The 14,817-nt window shown below is 44.9% G+C and overlaps 2 protein-coding genes across 5 annotated transcripts in view; one reads left to right on the top strand and one right to left on the bottom strand.

Moving 5' to 3' along the window:
- LOC116780046 (protein FAM219A-like) overlaps positions 1–8,363 on the bottom strand; it is a 132,464-nt gene extending 124,101 nt beyond the window's left edge. For all 4 annotated transcript variants that reach the window (XM_032674555.1, XM_032674556.1, XM_032674557.1 and 1 more), the window contains exon 1: positions 8,304–8,363. In XM_032674555.1, coding sequence (XP_032530446.1) covers positions 8,304–8,363 — 60 coding nt within the window. The remainder of the gene's footprint in view (positions 1–8,303) is intronic.
- Positions 1–14,817, top strand: part of LOC116780036 (syncytin-A-like) — a 1,173,168-nt gene that overhangs the window by 27,100 nt on the left and 1,131,251 nt on the right. The gene's annotated exons all lie outside the window — the stretch shown is intronic.

Genomic DNA, 14,817 nt, shown 5'->3' with positions numbered 1-14,817 from the left:
GGAACAGAAAACCTTCTAAAACATTTGAAGAAGGTAGTGATAGGGACAGGTATGACTGAAGTCGTGCAGTCCATAGTAAGTAGATGTGAAATCTGTAAACAGAACAACCCTGATACTACCAAGAGAGTGGTGCTAGGGGTAACAAAGGATGGAGACCAACCCGAAGATTGTTGGCAAATAGATTTTGCTGAGTTACCACCCAGGGAGGGGTATAAATACATACTAGTACTGGTTGACACTTTCAGTGGATGGCCTGAGGCTTACCCCTGTCATACTAACACAGCAAGGGAAGTGGTAAAAGCTTTGCTTAATCACATAATTCCAAGGTTTGAGGTTCCTCTAGGAATGTCATCAGATAGAGGGACACATTTCATTGCAACGGTAGTGAAGGAGGTATGCCGTGTCGTGGGAATTGTCTAGGACTTATATACCCCCTACAGACCACAGGCTAACAGCAAAGTCGAACGAATGAATGGCACTCTTAAAATGCAAATTGGTAAAATTTGTCAGGAAACATCCATGTCATGGGTTCAGACTTTGCTGAGGATTCGTATCCAACCAAGGCAGAGAGATAATATAAGTCCTTATGAAATATTGTATGGAAGACCATATCAAGCTCCGCACATACCAGGGGATGTACACGTGAGAGGGAAAGTTGATTTACAAAAATATTTAATTGCTCTAGGCTCTACTTTACAGAAGCTCCAGAAATTCATTGAGTTATCCAGACCCATAGGATTGGATACCCCTGCTCGTCAATTCCAGCCAGGAGACTGGGTCTACATCAAATGGTGGAACAGTGATCCCTTGCGAGTCAAGTGGAGAGGACCATACCAAGTCCTGCTGACTTCTCTCACCGCCATCAAAGTTGCTGGCAAAGAACCCTAGTTTCGCTACTCCAGAGTTAAGAAAGCATCAGTTCTCGGAATAACCACCAAATCAGAACCTGACACAGACAAAGAGGATGTGGCATAAACTGTTTCTACTGTATATTTTATCTGTACAACCGGTAACTATGAACCGAGTTTGGGATCAAAAATTACATGTGGCCCGAGTCCAAAATGTGTCTAAAATCCTTCGAAAAAATGAATGTTGGATTTGTACCCAAGTACCAGCAATTGACGGTGAGGGTAGCAACTGGCCCCCAATTGGCATTTTACTAAATGGAACAAACTTTGGTAGGTCTATGGTAGAACTCCCAGGAACCTGGAAATCAGTTATAGAAGCCTATTATCTGGTGGTCCTAAGTAATGTAATTTCTAATCAGGAAAATTATGTTGTTCCCCGCATGGTTGTTAATGCTACAGGAAAAATCATTCTCCCTCCCTATTGTGATAAAGACAAGTCCAAAGAGGGTGTAGTGGTTTGGACTTTGTTTTCCCCCAGAGGATAAGAAAAGTGGTAGACCCCAAGGGGTGGAAACCCCTGGAAGTTTTGAATTTCTGTCCAATGAGCGCTCCTGCAAAAAATGTAAACATATCACAACCAGACCGGAAGAGAAGAGTTGTAGTTTGGGTAAGAAGAAGGTGGTCATGTTGTGAGCCACGAGGAAGGGGCTCTGAGCCCCACAGGGGGGGGCTTTGGCCCCCCAGCCCCAGCTGGAGCCTGTGGGGACCTGGAACAGCATAATGCTGGGCTAGGTGCCTATAGTTATGCTGGGAGATGTTTTCTCCATCGTGGGCAGTGGTCGTGGCAGTGGTCGGAGAAAAGCAGCAGCCAGAACTGAACCGAAGAAGCAACAAAGACATGCAGCACCAGAGAAGGGACTCCTGGAAGGAGACCTGAGGGAAGGAGAGTCAGCAGCTGAGTTCTACAGAGTTCTTGGGGGTAAGAACTGATACCAGACCCCCTAAAACTCCTTTGAGACCTCCTGGAAGGAGGAAGTTGATAGACTCTTACTTGAAAGAGCCTTGAAGTGCAACATGCACTGCAGAGAGGAGCTGAGAAGCTCGGACGTCCTGAGAGCTCAGCCAGGACGGTGTGGGAGGTTGGCCTTGAGAGCCCTCCCTTGCTGCAAGCTACAAAGAAGCTCGCAGCCTGAGACAGGGCACAGAGGCCCTGCAAGGAGCTTGAATCTCCTGAAGATACCAGACCGTCACGAAGCCCCCCTGTGCTTCGTGATATGACGTGGTGATACGACCTTGTCTGGGGTGACGAAGCCCACGGAAGACCACTCGTTTGGAGAGACGAGTGGCCGAGGGGGATACCCCCCCCTTCGTGTGTGCTGGCAGAGATCCAGCTATCAGCTGCTACAAGAAACAGAAGAGACAGAGAGAGCCTGCTGCCTTAGAAGATGCTGCTGCTTAGTGACTGCTACTCTGAAGAAGCTGCTGCCCTGAGAGACTGGAAGGGATCTGTCCTTTTTTCCCTCCTGGACTTTTATTTGGAGGGGAGAAGAGATCTGATCCATTGTAAATACTTATGTCATGGTAGAGATAGTTGTAGTCGTGTGTATAATGTATTGTAGTATTTATTTGTACAGTCATTGTAATATATTCCCTTTCCCCATTCTGAGTCTGGTTGTGTTTTGTCTGGAAAAACCCATCTCACATTGGGTTGAGATGTGGGAGGGGGATGGAGCTAGGGAATTGGATTTTGGGCTATCTCAAACCATGACAGAGGGGATAAACCCAGAAATTGTGACAAGGATGGCACAGTTCCCCTTGAGATTAATTCCTCCCCAGGGTTCAGGGTGGTACTGGATCTGTGAAAAGGAGGTCTGGAAAGTTTTGCCCCTTGATAAAGATCGGGCCTGCGCCCTAGGGACTGTAATCCCGAACATAACAGTTCCTGACCAAATTGATGAACAAGGAAAATGGGAAAGAACTTATCCAAAAAGAGTAAAAAGAATCGACAATTCCCTTGTTGAATGTCCCACGCTTTTTCACAGCATAGTCAGAGCCTTGGTCCCGTCTCTAAGAGTAAGTGAATTGGAAAAAGTAATTGTCAACATTTCGGCTGTTATGGAAAACATTCAAGATCACGCTTCAGATGCAATCGCAGCTTTAAAGGAGGAAGTCCATAGTTTGTCTCATGTAGTACTACAAAACCGACTGGCCTTCAATATTTTGCTAGCCTCACAGGGAGGCATGTGTAAAGTCAACACCAGTTGCTGTTCTTACATAGAATGAGGTCGAGAAGTGGGCATGGACTGTAAAGGGACCACCAAAGACCCCCGAAGCCCTCTGACCCACTTCCATAAAGGTTCAGAAGAATGGACTGCACAAGATAACTAATTTGTATAGAAAGTGAGAAACTTATCTCCAGGGTGGGGAAAACTTACCTATGAAACTTACCCATGAAGCCTGGGTGCGTGGGCACTCCCAGGACCCTGGACACCCCATCAGCTGGATTGATGTTGGAACTAGGACTGTTGATCTTTTTTTCTCTCTCTCCTCCCCTCTTTAATTAATCTCTCACTTTCTCTCTTCCCTTTCACCCTACCCCTTTATCCAAACCCCACTGCCCTGTGCTTATATAGTAGGTTAGGGACTAACATACCAATTTCCATGCCAAGTGTGTAATTTACTAATGAAATTTTGTGAGTTTTTGCAAACTCTCTGACTTTTGTCATTCCTTTCAACCACAACCATCTACAAATCTTGGGTGCTCCCTTCCCCTTAAGGGTAGGGTATCATACACACTGATGTTTGGGTTGTTGCTAAGTAGTGCTTACTCTAAATCAAGGACTTTTCAGCTTCCCATGCTCTACCAGTGAGCAGGTGCACAAGAAACAGGGGTGGGGAGGGAGGGGAAAGCATAGTCAGGACTAGAAGCCTGTGTTGGAATCACTTCTGGAGTTTGTTCCTGGCCTGAGAGGATAATAAAAATGCTCCTGTACCTCTGCACCTGATACAGGGCAGGGAAGGACAAGACAATCCCAATGACAAAAATTAAATATGCAGGGAGGTCATTTTTAGGCTACTGCTATTAAATGACACAGCAGCACATCAAAAACAGGTTGTATAACTAAAAGCAGTACTATCTAAATTAGTTCAATTTCAGAACCATAGTACTGTAGGCATTTACAAAACATGTAGCTGTGTAACCCCTGGGCTACATTAAAATTAATATACATATGGATGACATTTTAATTTTAGAAACTTTTTTCCTTCTAGAAAGAAGAGTTTCTTGTGTATCTACACTAGATCTAATGTTATATTAACATACTCTTTCTAAGCCCTACAGGTATAACCTTTCTTTTTGCCTCTTCATTACTCTTTTCTGTTTTCAGGTTTCCCCCCATTTTAGGGATGCATCAGACAAAACAAAAAGGTCTTAACACTTCCCTTGGATGAAACAGTCAAAATTTTCCAAAAATAATGAATGTGGATTTTATAAGCATGATGAACACTCATACTGTCCACTGACTAAAATGATAGTTTACTTTTTAAAAGCTAAGCATCCAGTAGAAAGTCTAGTTTTTTTCTTTTCTAATGTTCAAAGCAAGTTGTATAGAAATGCATCTTCTGTATCCTTCAAAGTTTCAGAAAATTTTACACCTCCAGGACCAGCATAGATTTGTATCTCAGCTAGAAAGCCAACAACCTCACTGTAGGATGTGGTTAAGCAAAATCCTTGGATTGGCTGTAGTCATTACAACTAGAGCTACCAGCCCAAGGTCCCACAGCCTGGCAAACATCTGCAAGGAACCAGCCTGGCCACAATACTTCAGAATGAGATCTAAGAACCATCAACCCAATTTCTCCAGAAAGAGTTCCCACTTTTCACATGAGCAGAGAATTGGGAAACTAAAATACTGTGTTACACCTGCCACTTTCAGAAAGCAAGCCAAAGTCTCACAAGTTTGTAGCAAAGCTCCTCTGAAGTTGCTGCACTTTGACAGGTGTTTTTCTCTGGAAAAATCATAATGGTGCCATGTGGTCAAGAGCATGTTTACTTCCATTTTTGTGCTAAGAACAGAAACTGTCTGCATCAGTGTACGGGAGCAACATGTGATCCAACACCATCATCTGTCAATTTGCCATCATATACCAGTCTGTATGCTGATGTATGCACCAGTGCTTGGTGTATGCTAGAGACACAGGCTCAGGAGGATTTCAAACAGCTGATAATAGTGCCAGTGTCAACGGCAGGTTTGGAGGCTGAAGGGCTCAAAAAAGCTTCAGACTGCTTTCTAAGAATGGCTTCTCTTCAGTATTGAACAGCATACCTATTGCTTCATTCTGAACATTAGCAGATCAGCAGGTCTGCCTGTCACATTGTTTCTAGGCAGATCTCTGACAGTTATCCTGGAATTTCATGAAGACATGAAAAGGTAAGATGACACTTTATCTACACAGATGAATGAACATTCAAAAGTATACATGCTGATCAAGAACACAATTTTTTAAGGATTTCAAGAAAAGTCTAGCTTTACAAACCTCACTTCAGGACCCTTCTCACACTGCCAGGTACTGGCCAGACTCAAAGGGACCAGTGCTCTCCTAGGATACCCTCCAGCCTAAACAGGATCAAAAAATATTTCTTATAGTGTATGCACTTCAGACTGGGCAAGGGACCTTCTCTATTTCCTTTCAGCAGGGGACCATGTTTCAAAACAGTTTTTGATAGCTTTAGTGGTAGTTCATAACAATTCAGGTTATGCCTGGAAAACAAACTTCTACCTCAGCCCTTTGGATGGGGAAAACACTGCCAGACTCCTTTGGTCTTCAACATCTGTCCCCAAGACCATGTGAAACTGAAAGTTTTTATACTGGGAAGAGAAAAAATCCTGAGATGCTAAGGTTATTCTATACTTAAAAGCATGGGATGGAGGGGAGAGGGAAGGGTCAAATGGTAACTGTAACAGAATAAAGCAGTATTGGGCAGAACTGTGTTACCAAAGCAAATCAGTATGATAAACCTCAGCCAGTTTCTGCACTGCAGTGATTCTTGCAAGCATCCAGTCCCTACTTGCAAAATACAGACCAGATGCTACAAAAAAGACAAAGCCTCTGGGAATGTTGTACCAGACTTGTTCTGTCCCACTTCTGAGCCCAACGCCAGTGTTGTTAGGCATGCAGAAGAATCCCACACATCCAGTCATAGCAACAGCCCCCAACATACACAAGGTTTCACTATGCACTGCATTAGTTAAAAATGAACTGAAACCCTGAAACAAAGGTTCAGAATACTCTTTTAATGCAAGTGTTAAATCCATTTGTGAAAATTTCTTAATTCTTGGTTGCTGAAGAAGAAGGAAAGCTATTTCCAAAGCTTACTATGACAGTTGCATAATATACCATCCTACCCTGCAACAGCAGGGCTGGACCAGACCATCTCTTCTGGTTCTGGTCACTCCATGGCCATGCAAATGTGCATGCACAAGCCAATTCCACCCCTCTACTATTATCATGGGGTTTCTAGAAAATACTTCTGTGTATTTTTTTTGTCTGTCAACAACTTTTCCAAACTTCCTAATCTCACTGCCATGCCTACTTGCCCTCAACATAAATAGAGGGCCAGCTTTGTCATGTATGCTGCCTCTCCTTGACAAAAAACACACACACAACAAGGCATGCAACAAGTCTACATCAGCTTTTATGGATGGTTTTCTTCCCCACCACAAAGGTTAGAATCTAAAAAAAAAACAAACAAAAACCACCACCACCAGGCTAAAAACATTTTCAATTTTTCAACACTCGCCATAAGAAAAGTGGTTTTCTTGCCGTTGAGGGGTAATTTGAGTGTGTAGACTGTCTTTCTGTTCACAAGACAATTACTTTGTTCTCAGCTTTTTGCAAACACCAGCTGCAACAAGAAACCAAGGACTGGTATATCAACTCTAAATAATGTACAGTTTGATATACTAGAAATCTGAGTAGTATCTTCAGTGCTAACATGAAGCTGCCAATAACCTGTCCTCACCTGCTGTCAAAAGGATCTGTACAAGTACTTTATTAAAGTTATTTCCACTTCTGCAAATATTTCATACCACCGTCTCACGCAATTGGATGCTGAGATGGAATGTGCTTACTCCAGGGTCCAAAGGGAATCAACATCTTGAGTCAGCCATATCCAGCTTTAATGTCAAGGTGAACTGTATTTCAATGGGTCCCAGGTTGCACATAACAATGCACCTTCAAGCGGAGAGTGAGGCAGACTGGATTAAGTGGAGAGGAACACACAGGGGAACCTTTCCCAGATGGGAAACAAACATAACCACATTCAAGTGTTCTGCAGAATGCAGTTGAGGCAAAACACACACAAGCAAGCCTTTAGCATCAAAGCAAAGCACCTACATACTCATAAGAAATCATCACCAAGTAGTCTTGGTGATGATCTAGCATCTCCCATGGCTACCAGCCAGCTGACCATCCTTCATAAGCATCATTTCAGAAGATACCAAGAGCCCAGGACCACTCTACCTGCCCAGTTATGCAGCCACAAAGTCCCACAAGTCTTCTAAGCAAAGATTTCCCACGGTCCCATGTAGTAGTGTAACCTTTATGTCAACTTCTTCAGAGCTCATTAACTGAGTATAATTGTGTCCATGAAGCGGAAAAAAAAAAATCCCAAAATGAAAAACACATGCCCTGACATGGGAAAAAAAATACAACCCCTTACAGATTGCTTCTTTACATAAAGAATTTTATGTAAGCAAAACTGTAATTTGACAGAGATGTTTCTTTGCAGAACATCTGAATTTTTCACACAACGAGTAGCTAATAGCACTTTTCCACTAGAGCAATGGCTTTAAAATCAACCACAGAGAGCGTCCTGCAGCTTCATACCACTACTCACGCCAGATATGCGTATTTAACGCCCATCCCATGCAGATATCCCATCTCTAGGGAGCACCTCTCAGACCAGACTGCGCACAAACATCGCCCAATTCTCATATACATTGTAAAAGTCAACTAAAACCCCACCAGTCCTCTGCGGCTCCAGCCGCTTAGATGCTCTGGCTACCCGTCCTTACCCGGACGGGCTCCTCAATCTTATTGCCGCTCCCCACTCCCCCAGAGCACTCCCCTCCTCAGCGCTGGAGCCCACTGGCCGAGGCGGCGCGAAACACTCGCCTTATGCACCAGCCAGGCCGGGGCGTTTCGGGACGTGGCTGCGTTTGGAGAAGCGACATTTCAACCGACGCAGGAGCAGAGCCCCTACTGCCTGCCTGCCCGCCCTCCCGCCGCCCCTCTTTCCCCCCTCAGGTGGCTTCTGCCCTTGCTACCGACAGCACCCAGGGAGATGCCGGTGGAGAGGACTGCCGTTACACAACAATCGCGGCGCACGGGAGCACACACCCCCATGGCGAGGCGGCAGCTCCCGGAGACAGCGCGGCTTCACCCGCCCCTCACCAGCGGCTGCATCTCGGTCCGAACGGCCGGCACCTGGAACCGGTCTATCTCCTCCATCATGATGATGGAGACAAGGCGGAAAGAAGACCGAACGCGGGGAGATTCCTCAAGCGTCGAAAGTCGACGACAACAACGGCGCTGCCTACCACAAATTCTGCCTTATCATCATCGCCGCCGAAGTGACTGAGCCGCGCCGTTTCCGGACCCGGCCGCTACCGCCCCGCCTCACATTTGCATATTCATGAAAGGCGGGAGTTCTGGCAATAATTCCGGGATCTGGATGCTCGGTTCTCCGCGGCCCTCGCCTCTCTGCCGCCGGGACGTACAATTCCGTCCCTCGGGAGGAGCGGGGACACTTCGGGGGGAGGTGGAGAGGAAAGGAATAGTCAATACTGACGGCGTTCTGCGGCCGAATTGATCGCAAGCCGCTTCCGGCGCGTTGCCGTGGTTGCCGCTATCGACTTCCGTTGGCGGGAAGGGTGCGGGTCAATTGTGAGGAGCGGCTGGTGGCGGGGATCTGCTGCGGTAGCTGCCATGTCAAGGCAAAGTGGGCGATAGGGACCGACAGGTTAGGGTCTGACATGAATGGGCATCGTAGCAGAACGGCACCGCGCTCCCGTATGATAGCGCTGTCGTGACCTCACCACCGGTGCCGTGATGTCACCCCCTGAATGGCGTCACTGCAGTGCTTCGTTCTGCAGAGGGATAGAGGTTCACACGAGGGAGCGTCGCTATGCGGCCCCGCTGTCTCTGCTGCCCTCAGCTCCTGCTCTGAGCATGTGCCACAGTGTCACTGGTGTGACACCAGGCCCACAATGACATCACCATTCCCAGTGTCACCACGTTACATTGTCATGCGTAGCCCAGCTCCTTTCCCTCCAAGGTGCCATGCAGAACTGTAATCCCACAGGGCTGGATGGGACATAGGGGCTCAGCACAGCCCCTTCTTGGCACTGCTTGCTGTGTTGTTGCATCATGTTGCATCGCTCTGTTCCCACACTGAGGTATGTCATCACTCTGCCAGTGACACCCTGCATGTTCCATGGCACTTTTATGTGTTGCCATCCTACTCAGGCAAACCAGCATGTCCCAAAGATGCAGCACCCCACGCTGTGTCACAGTACTGTTGCATCCCTATGAGACTACAAAGGTCTTCAGTCATCGTTATATTATGCCTTTTCATCAGTTACAGTGTATGACACTTCCAGGGCACTTGAGATGTCCACAGTCTGTCAGAATCTTTAAGGATGCTAAATGGACAGGTTGAAATACCCATTTTTAAAAGGTTTTAAAAAATTATTTCAGTTATACTTACCTGTAATTGTTATCTCTTTCCTTTTGGTTTCATGGCTAGGCTTCGCGAACGAAGATTTGGGAAGGCACTATCCACTTTTGCTACAGGCACGCTGGTGGCTTATGAGGCCAATACGTGACAGACATCATTTCCCTAACCCTACTCTTGGAGCAGTGGTGTGGGTGGATGTATGTCTGTGAGACCTCACTATCTGCATTGGGCTCTGCATGGGCATCTCTGCATGCATCCTCTCACAGGATGAAGGGCTCAGTCAGATTCATTCCTGGATCTCATCTACTACTGGAGTATCAAAATATTTGATTTAAAAGCAGGAGCTGACTTGGCAGATAAAACCTTTTTCTAACAGGTTTAGGTCAATCCCAACCTATTTGATCTTTGGGTTGGGGAAAAGATGATTAGCATAGGTGGCCCAGAAATGACCGAGAACAAATCAGCTTGCTTCCTCAGTCCAGAACATTTGCCAGAAATCCATAACTGACCAAGTGTGACATCCCATCCTTAAGGGGAAGGGAGCACCAAAAATTCATAAATGCTTGTGGTCAAAAGGAACAACAGAAGTCAGAGGGTCCACAAAAATTCACAAAGTTTTATTAGTAAATTGCACACTTGGCATGGAAATTGGTGTGTTAATCCTTGACCTACTATATAAGCACAGGGCAGTGGGGTTTGGATAAAGGGTTAAGATAAAAAGAAAGAGAGAAAGAAAGAGATGAATTAAAGAGGAAGAGAGAGAAAAAGAGATCAGCAGTCCTAGTTCCAGCATCGATCCAGCTGATGGGATGTCCAGGGTGCTAGGGGTGCCACCCAGGCTTGGTGGGGGTACCTATTTATAAATAGGTTTTCCCTTGCTTTCTATGCAAATTAGTTATCATGCACAGTCCATTCTTTAAGAATTTTTCTGGAAATGAATCAGAGGGCTTTGGGGGTGTTGCAAATGAGTGTTTTAAGGTCACTTAAGGGATCACTGACAAAGGTGTCAGCAAAAACAGGTTTAATATAAAAGTGAAAGCGCAACAAAGTTTGTTGGCAAGGTTCACTTTACTACTTACTACATGGCTAAAGCACATTGAGAAACAGCAAACAAAAATACAAAATCCATCAATCCAAACATAAATAAACCCAAACTATCTACGTGAAGGCTGGGGGGGGAGGAAGAGAAAAGTATAGGAAAGGGTAAGGATAAAAAAGAATAGGAAAGACCCTCCTCTTGAGTCACAAGGTTCAGAGTAGACCCCCATTATAAACTGAGCCTGGACTTGACCAACTGTTTATGCCTAAAGGCCCAACAGCACTTAACTTTAACAGCACTTAAACTTAACAGAACTTAACAACACTTAATCAATAACTTAAGTGTCCTGGTTTCAGCCAGGACTAGGTTAATTTTTGCAGTAGCTGAGAGGGGGCATGGCTAGGGCCCAGATGTTATTCTATACCACCTCACATCATTACTGGGGGTAGGGGAAAGAAAGGGACTCTCTCTTCCAGGGAAAAGGGGTTCCTTCCAGTTGAGAAAATGTGGTGGACAGAGTAGTCCGGTATTTGTTTACTGTCAGAGGTTTTCTGTGTAAATTGTTTTATTTTCTTATACTTTTTGTTATTAATATTGTTGCTGTTGCTGTTACTGTTCATTTTCTTATCTCAATGCTGTTTCCAGTAAATTGTTCTTATCTCAACCTTTGCCTTTTCTGCCTCCAACTGGAGCGGGGGGAGGGGAAGCAGTGCGTGGTTTTAGCGGGAGTACTAAATTGGAGAATACCATTCCTAAACCATGACACTAAAGTTAAACAATTTAACAAAGAATTCATATAGAATTTACTATGCCACAACAGTAACTTACAGACCTAACTTACTTACAAATCTAAAGTATTTAAGAATCTGAGAGCAGCATTCCTAGCACATTTGCTATAGCATATGCACACTCACATGCACACAGACATAAAGAGTCTGTACAAGGTATATACCTGTGAAAAATTCCCCTCGCATTCAGTAAAATACTCACTTTGAATTCCTTTGCATCTTCTCAACAGGCAAAGGGTTGAGACTTCAGGAGTTCGGGGTATCAGCCCAGGATCTGTCATCATCATTTGTCACTCCTCCAAGTATAGCAAACTTGAGAGTTTGCTGGCTCTGAGAAACCCCACTCAGAGGGAGATTGCTGGTCACAGCCCGCTGCAGTCCAGGAGAGCTCAAAAGGTCTCACCTTGGACCGCTGTTTACAGGGTCGCAAGAGAGTTGGCTTTAGTCATAGTAATTTTCCATCCTGGCTGCAATTCTTTGAAAGTTTGACAACAACAAAAATGTTATTCCACTTGGGTTGTTATTCAGGTAAGAAGAATAAGTTTCCAAGGCTGTTGGTTAAAAAACAGGAACTTGTTTGCCAGCACTAGTTCCTGGGAACAGATAGTGTTTCTGATAAGCTCAAGAGGAGCTTAGCCCAGGTGCTGTTTGTCAAGGCCGAGGCCTAACAAGCATTTCTCAGATCATAGTGGCCTGGAGGGGGGAGTGTGCACCACCACAGGGGTTTTGATTCCCCCCCTTACAGTCCATGCCCACTTCTCAACCTCATTCCTGTTCTTGCACTGCACTGTGTTGTGTTTATTTCCAGAACAAGGATGTTTGCCCCGGAGAAATGCTGCCTTACCTCCGCATGGCCCCCTTCTCCAGCCACATCTTGTTCTTTCTCATGGTGTGTTATTACCAACAATCCTTGATTTGCTCCACAGCCATCGGGCTATCAGTGTTTGAGACACACATTAGCCTCTTATCTTCTGGGATTCTACACCAAGAAAAGCAGAAAGTAAAAAAGGGGGGCAGACATGATGGTTCAGAGCTGAGGTGGTAGCTGAGATCCCTGGACAATCCCAGTGGTCTGTGAGGGGGCCCAGACAGCAGGAGCTCTTTCAACAATGAGGGAACAGCAACCCTTGCTGCTCACCTGATTCCCATCTAGTTACCCAAGGGTGATTCATCTGGACTCTGGTTTATCCACACTAGAGCTGTACAGACTCTGTACAGACCTATGCAACTGCTGAAGCCTGAGCTAATAAATTCTGCTAAGTGTGAGCTGATTGCAGAGCCAGATCAGATCTCCCTGCTCCTGCAACCAGTATTTGGAGCCTGAAAACCAGAAGTACTGAAATGGTTCTGCATGGTTCTGATATCTCTGGGAGCTATCTGGGTATTTCTGCACATGTGGTAGAGGGCTTGTAAACTTTAGGCAAGAATGAGGGAATCACTGTAAGATTTCTAATGCTTCTACTAAGAAGTACTAGTAATTATCAAGATGCAAAAGGCTTTATAAAGTTTGCAAAGGGTACCATTTCAGAATCAAAGACCACATCTGGTCCTAGATAATGAACATGTTTATGCTAAAATTATAAAACCTGTTAATAAAAATAATAATGATATAAACTAAACCTAAGATGAAATGTTTACAATAAATTTCATTTTATTTTATTTTTAGAATTTCCACATAAATATTTTCAATAATTTTCAGTAGCCATTATCTCAGATATTCTGGAGAGGCTTTGATTCACATGTGTTGGGAGGAATGGGTTAAAAGCAGAAGACTGGTGAGGAGGATTTTAAATATGAACAAGTGACCTTGCAGCTGGGAATAACCCTTGATAAACCTGTGTGAACAGCAGACTGGTGATCCAATGGCATGAACTGAGTGTAACGGTGCCTGCACCTCCGCTTATGTACCTCTGCCCAGAGGTTGCTTCAGGGGTCCCCCTGTTAGCCAGACAACAGAAATAAATAAATACTCTTTGTGTTTTAGCCATGGTTTTGTGGTTTTCCTGGCTGCCCGCCTATGTTGACTCACATTTGGTGTAGTTGTCAGAATCCAGGAACAACCATGCCATGGCTAACAAAAAATTCAGGGACTGGGGAGCCTGTGACAGTGACTCCCTGCATTCCATGGTGACCCAGTACTGAGTTCTGGGCCCCCCTGGCTACTTTCCTTGCTACAATGGTTCCACCAGAGGCATGACCTGAAATAGATGGGGTGGTGGTTACCCCCTAGATGACTGAGACCTGTGTGTGGACTGCCATGGAAAGCCGTATAGAAGTCTTCTCACAAGTTAGCGGGGAGATTGGGATGTCTATTAGCTACTGGTCTTAGAGCTCTTGGCCATGAAGTTATAGCATTACAAGGCAAAGTGAGAGTTGGAAAAGGAAGTTGGGACTTCGCAAGATGCAAAGATGATCATGCAAGAAGTAATTACTACTCAAGCAGAGTGGTGCTATAAGCAGCAATGCACTGTAGAACAGCTGGTGACACGTATTGCTGACAAATGAAGGCACAGATATGGGAAAAGTAAGGTTTTGATTTCCCAAGTTTGTGTTCTCACTATGAAATTTTCATGGGATCTCGAGGAATGGGATGAAAATATCTGGAGTGAGTCCTCAGACTCCAAGATTGAGTTTGAGCCAGACTTAGCAGATAGGGAGATGGTAAAAGCGTGACTGTTCATTCAAGTGGAGGGGCAAAGGGATCTGCCAGATGAAGGGGTACAGATCACACATATTTATATTCCAAAAGAGTTAAGGGAATTTTTAGAGATCTATCAGCAGAAGAGCCAGGAAGGAAAACTGACATGGATTTTGTGAGCTTGGGAAGTGGCACTGCATCTATCCACTTATTAATGGGTGAAAAAAATCTATTAAGCTGTATAGCCAGTGACAATCAGATACAACGGGGATATGCTCAATTACAAAATATCAAGTCCCGATGGGCAGGATGTTGCTGCACTCATGCTATATCAGTGGTTATGTGCAGCAGTTTTAACAGCATATGCAGATACTGCCGAATTAGTGTCGTCCCTCAGAAATTGGTGTATGGTGGAAGGAGGTATTAGTTCACTGCAGCAGATGGGGACGGCTCATGCACTAATTACAGGATCTAGTCTGGATGAGGCAGCAGCAATGAAAAGTATCAAAATGCAGCTTTTAAGGGGGGCACCTGTTTCACTTAAATTCTTGATTATACCAGCAGTCACAAGTGCTACTGGTAATATGGATGCCCTAGCAAACAACTTGAGGGAAGTTGGGGGTGTAATTTTGGAACCAACTGTGCAGGTGGTGAATGAAAATAAGCTGGCAAAACAGAAAAGAGTTACCTCACGGGTGACGAGGAAACAAATGTGGAATGATGTTGTGCAAGCCAGTGTCCCATGATCAGAAATAAATCAGATC

The sequence above is a fragment of the Chiroxiphia lanceolata genome, chromosome W, assembly GCF_009829145.1.
Source record: "Chiroxiphia lanceolata isolate bChiLan1 chromosome W, bChiLan1.pri, whole genome shotgun sequence".
In the NCBI taxonomy this organism is placed as follows: domain Eukaryota; kingdom Metazoa; phylum Chordata; class Aves; order Passeriformes; family Pipridae; genus Chiroxiphia; species Chiroxiphia lanceolata.
Note: the sequence above shows the minus strand (reverse complement) of the source record. Positions and strands in the feature narration are given on the sequence as shown.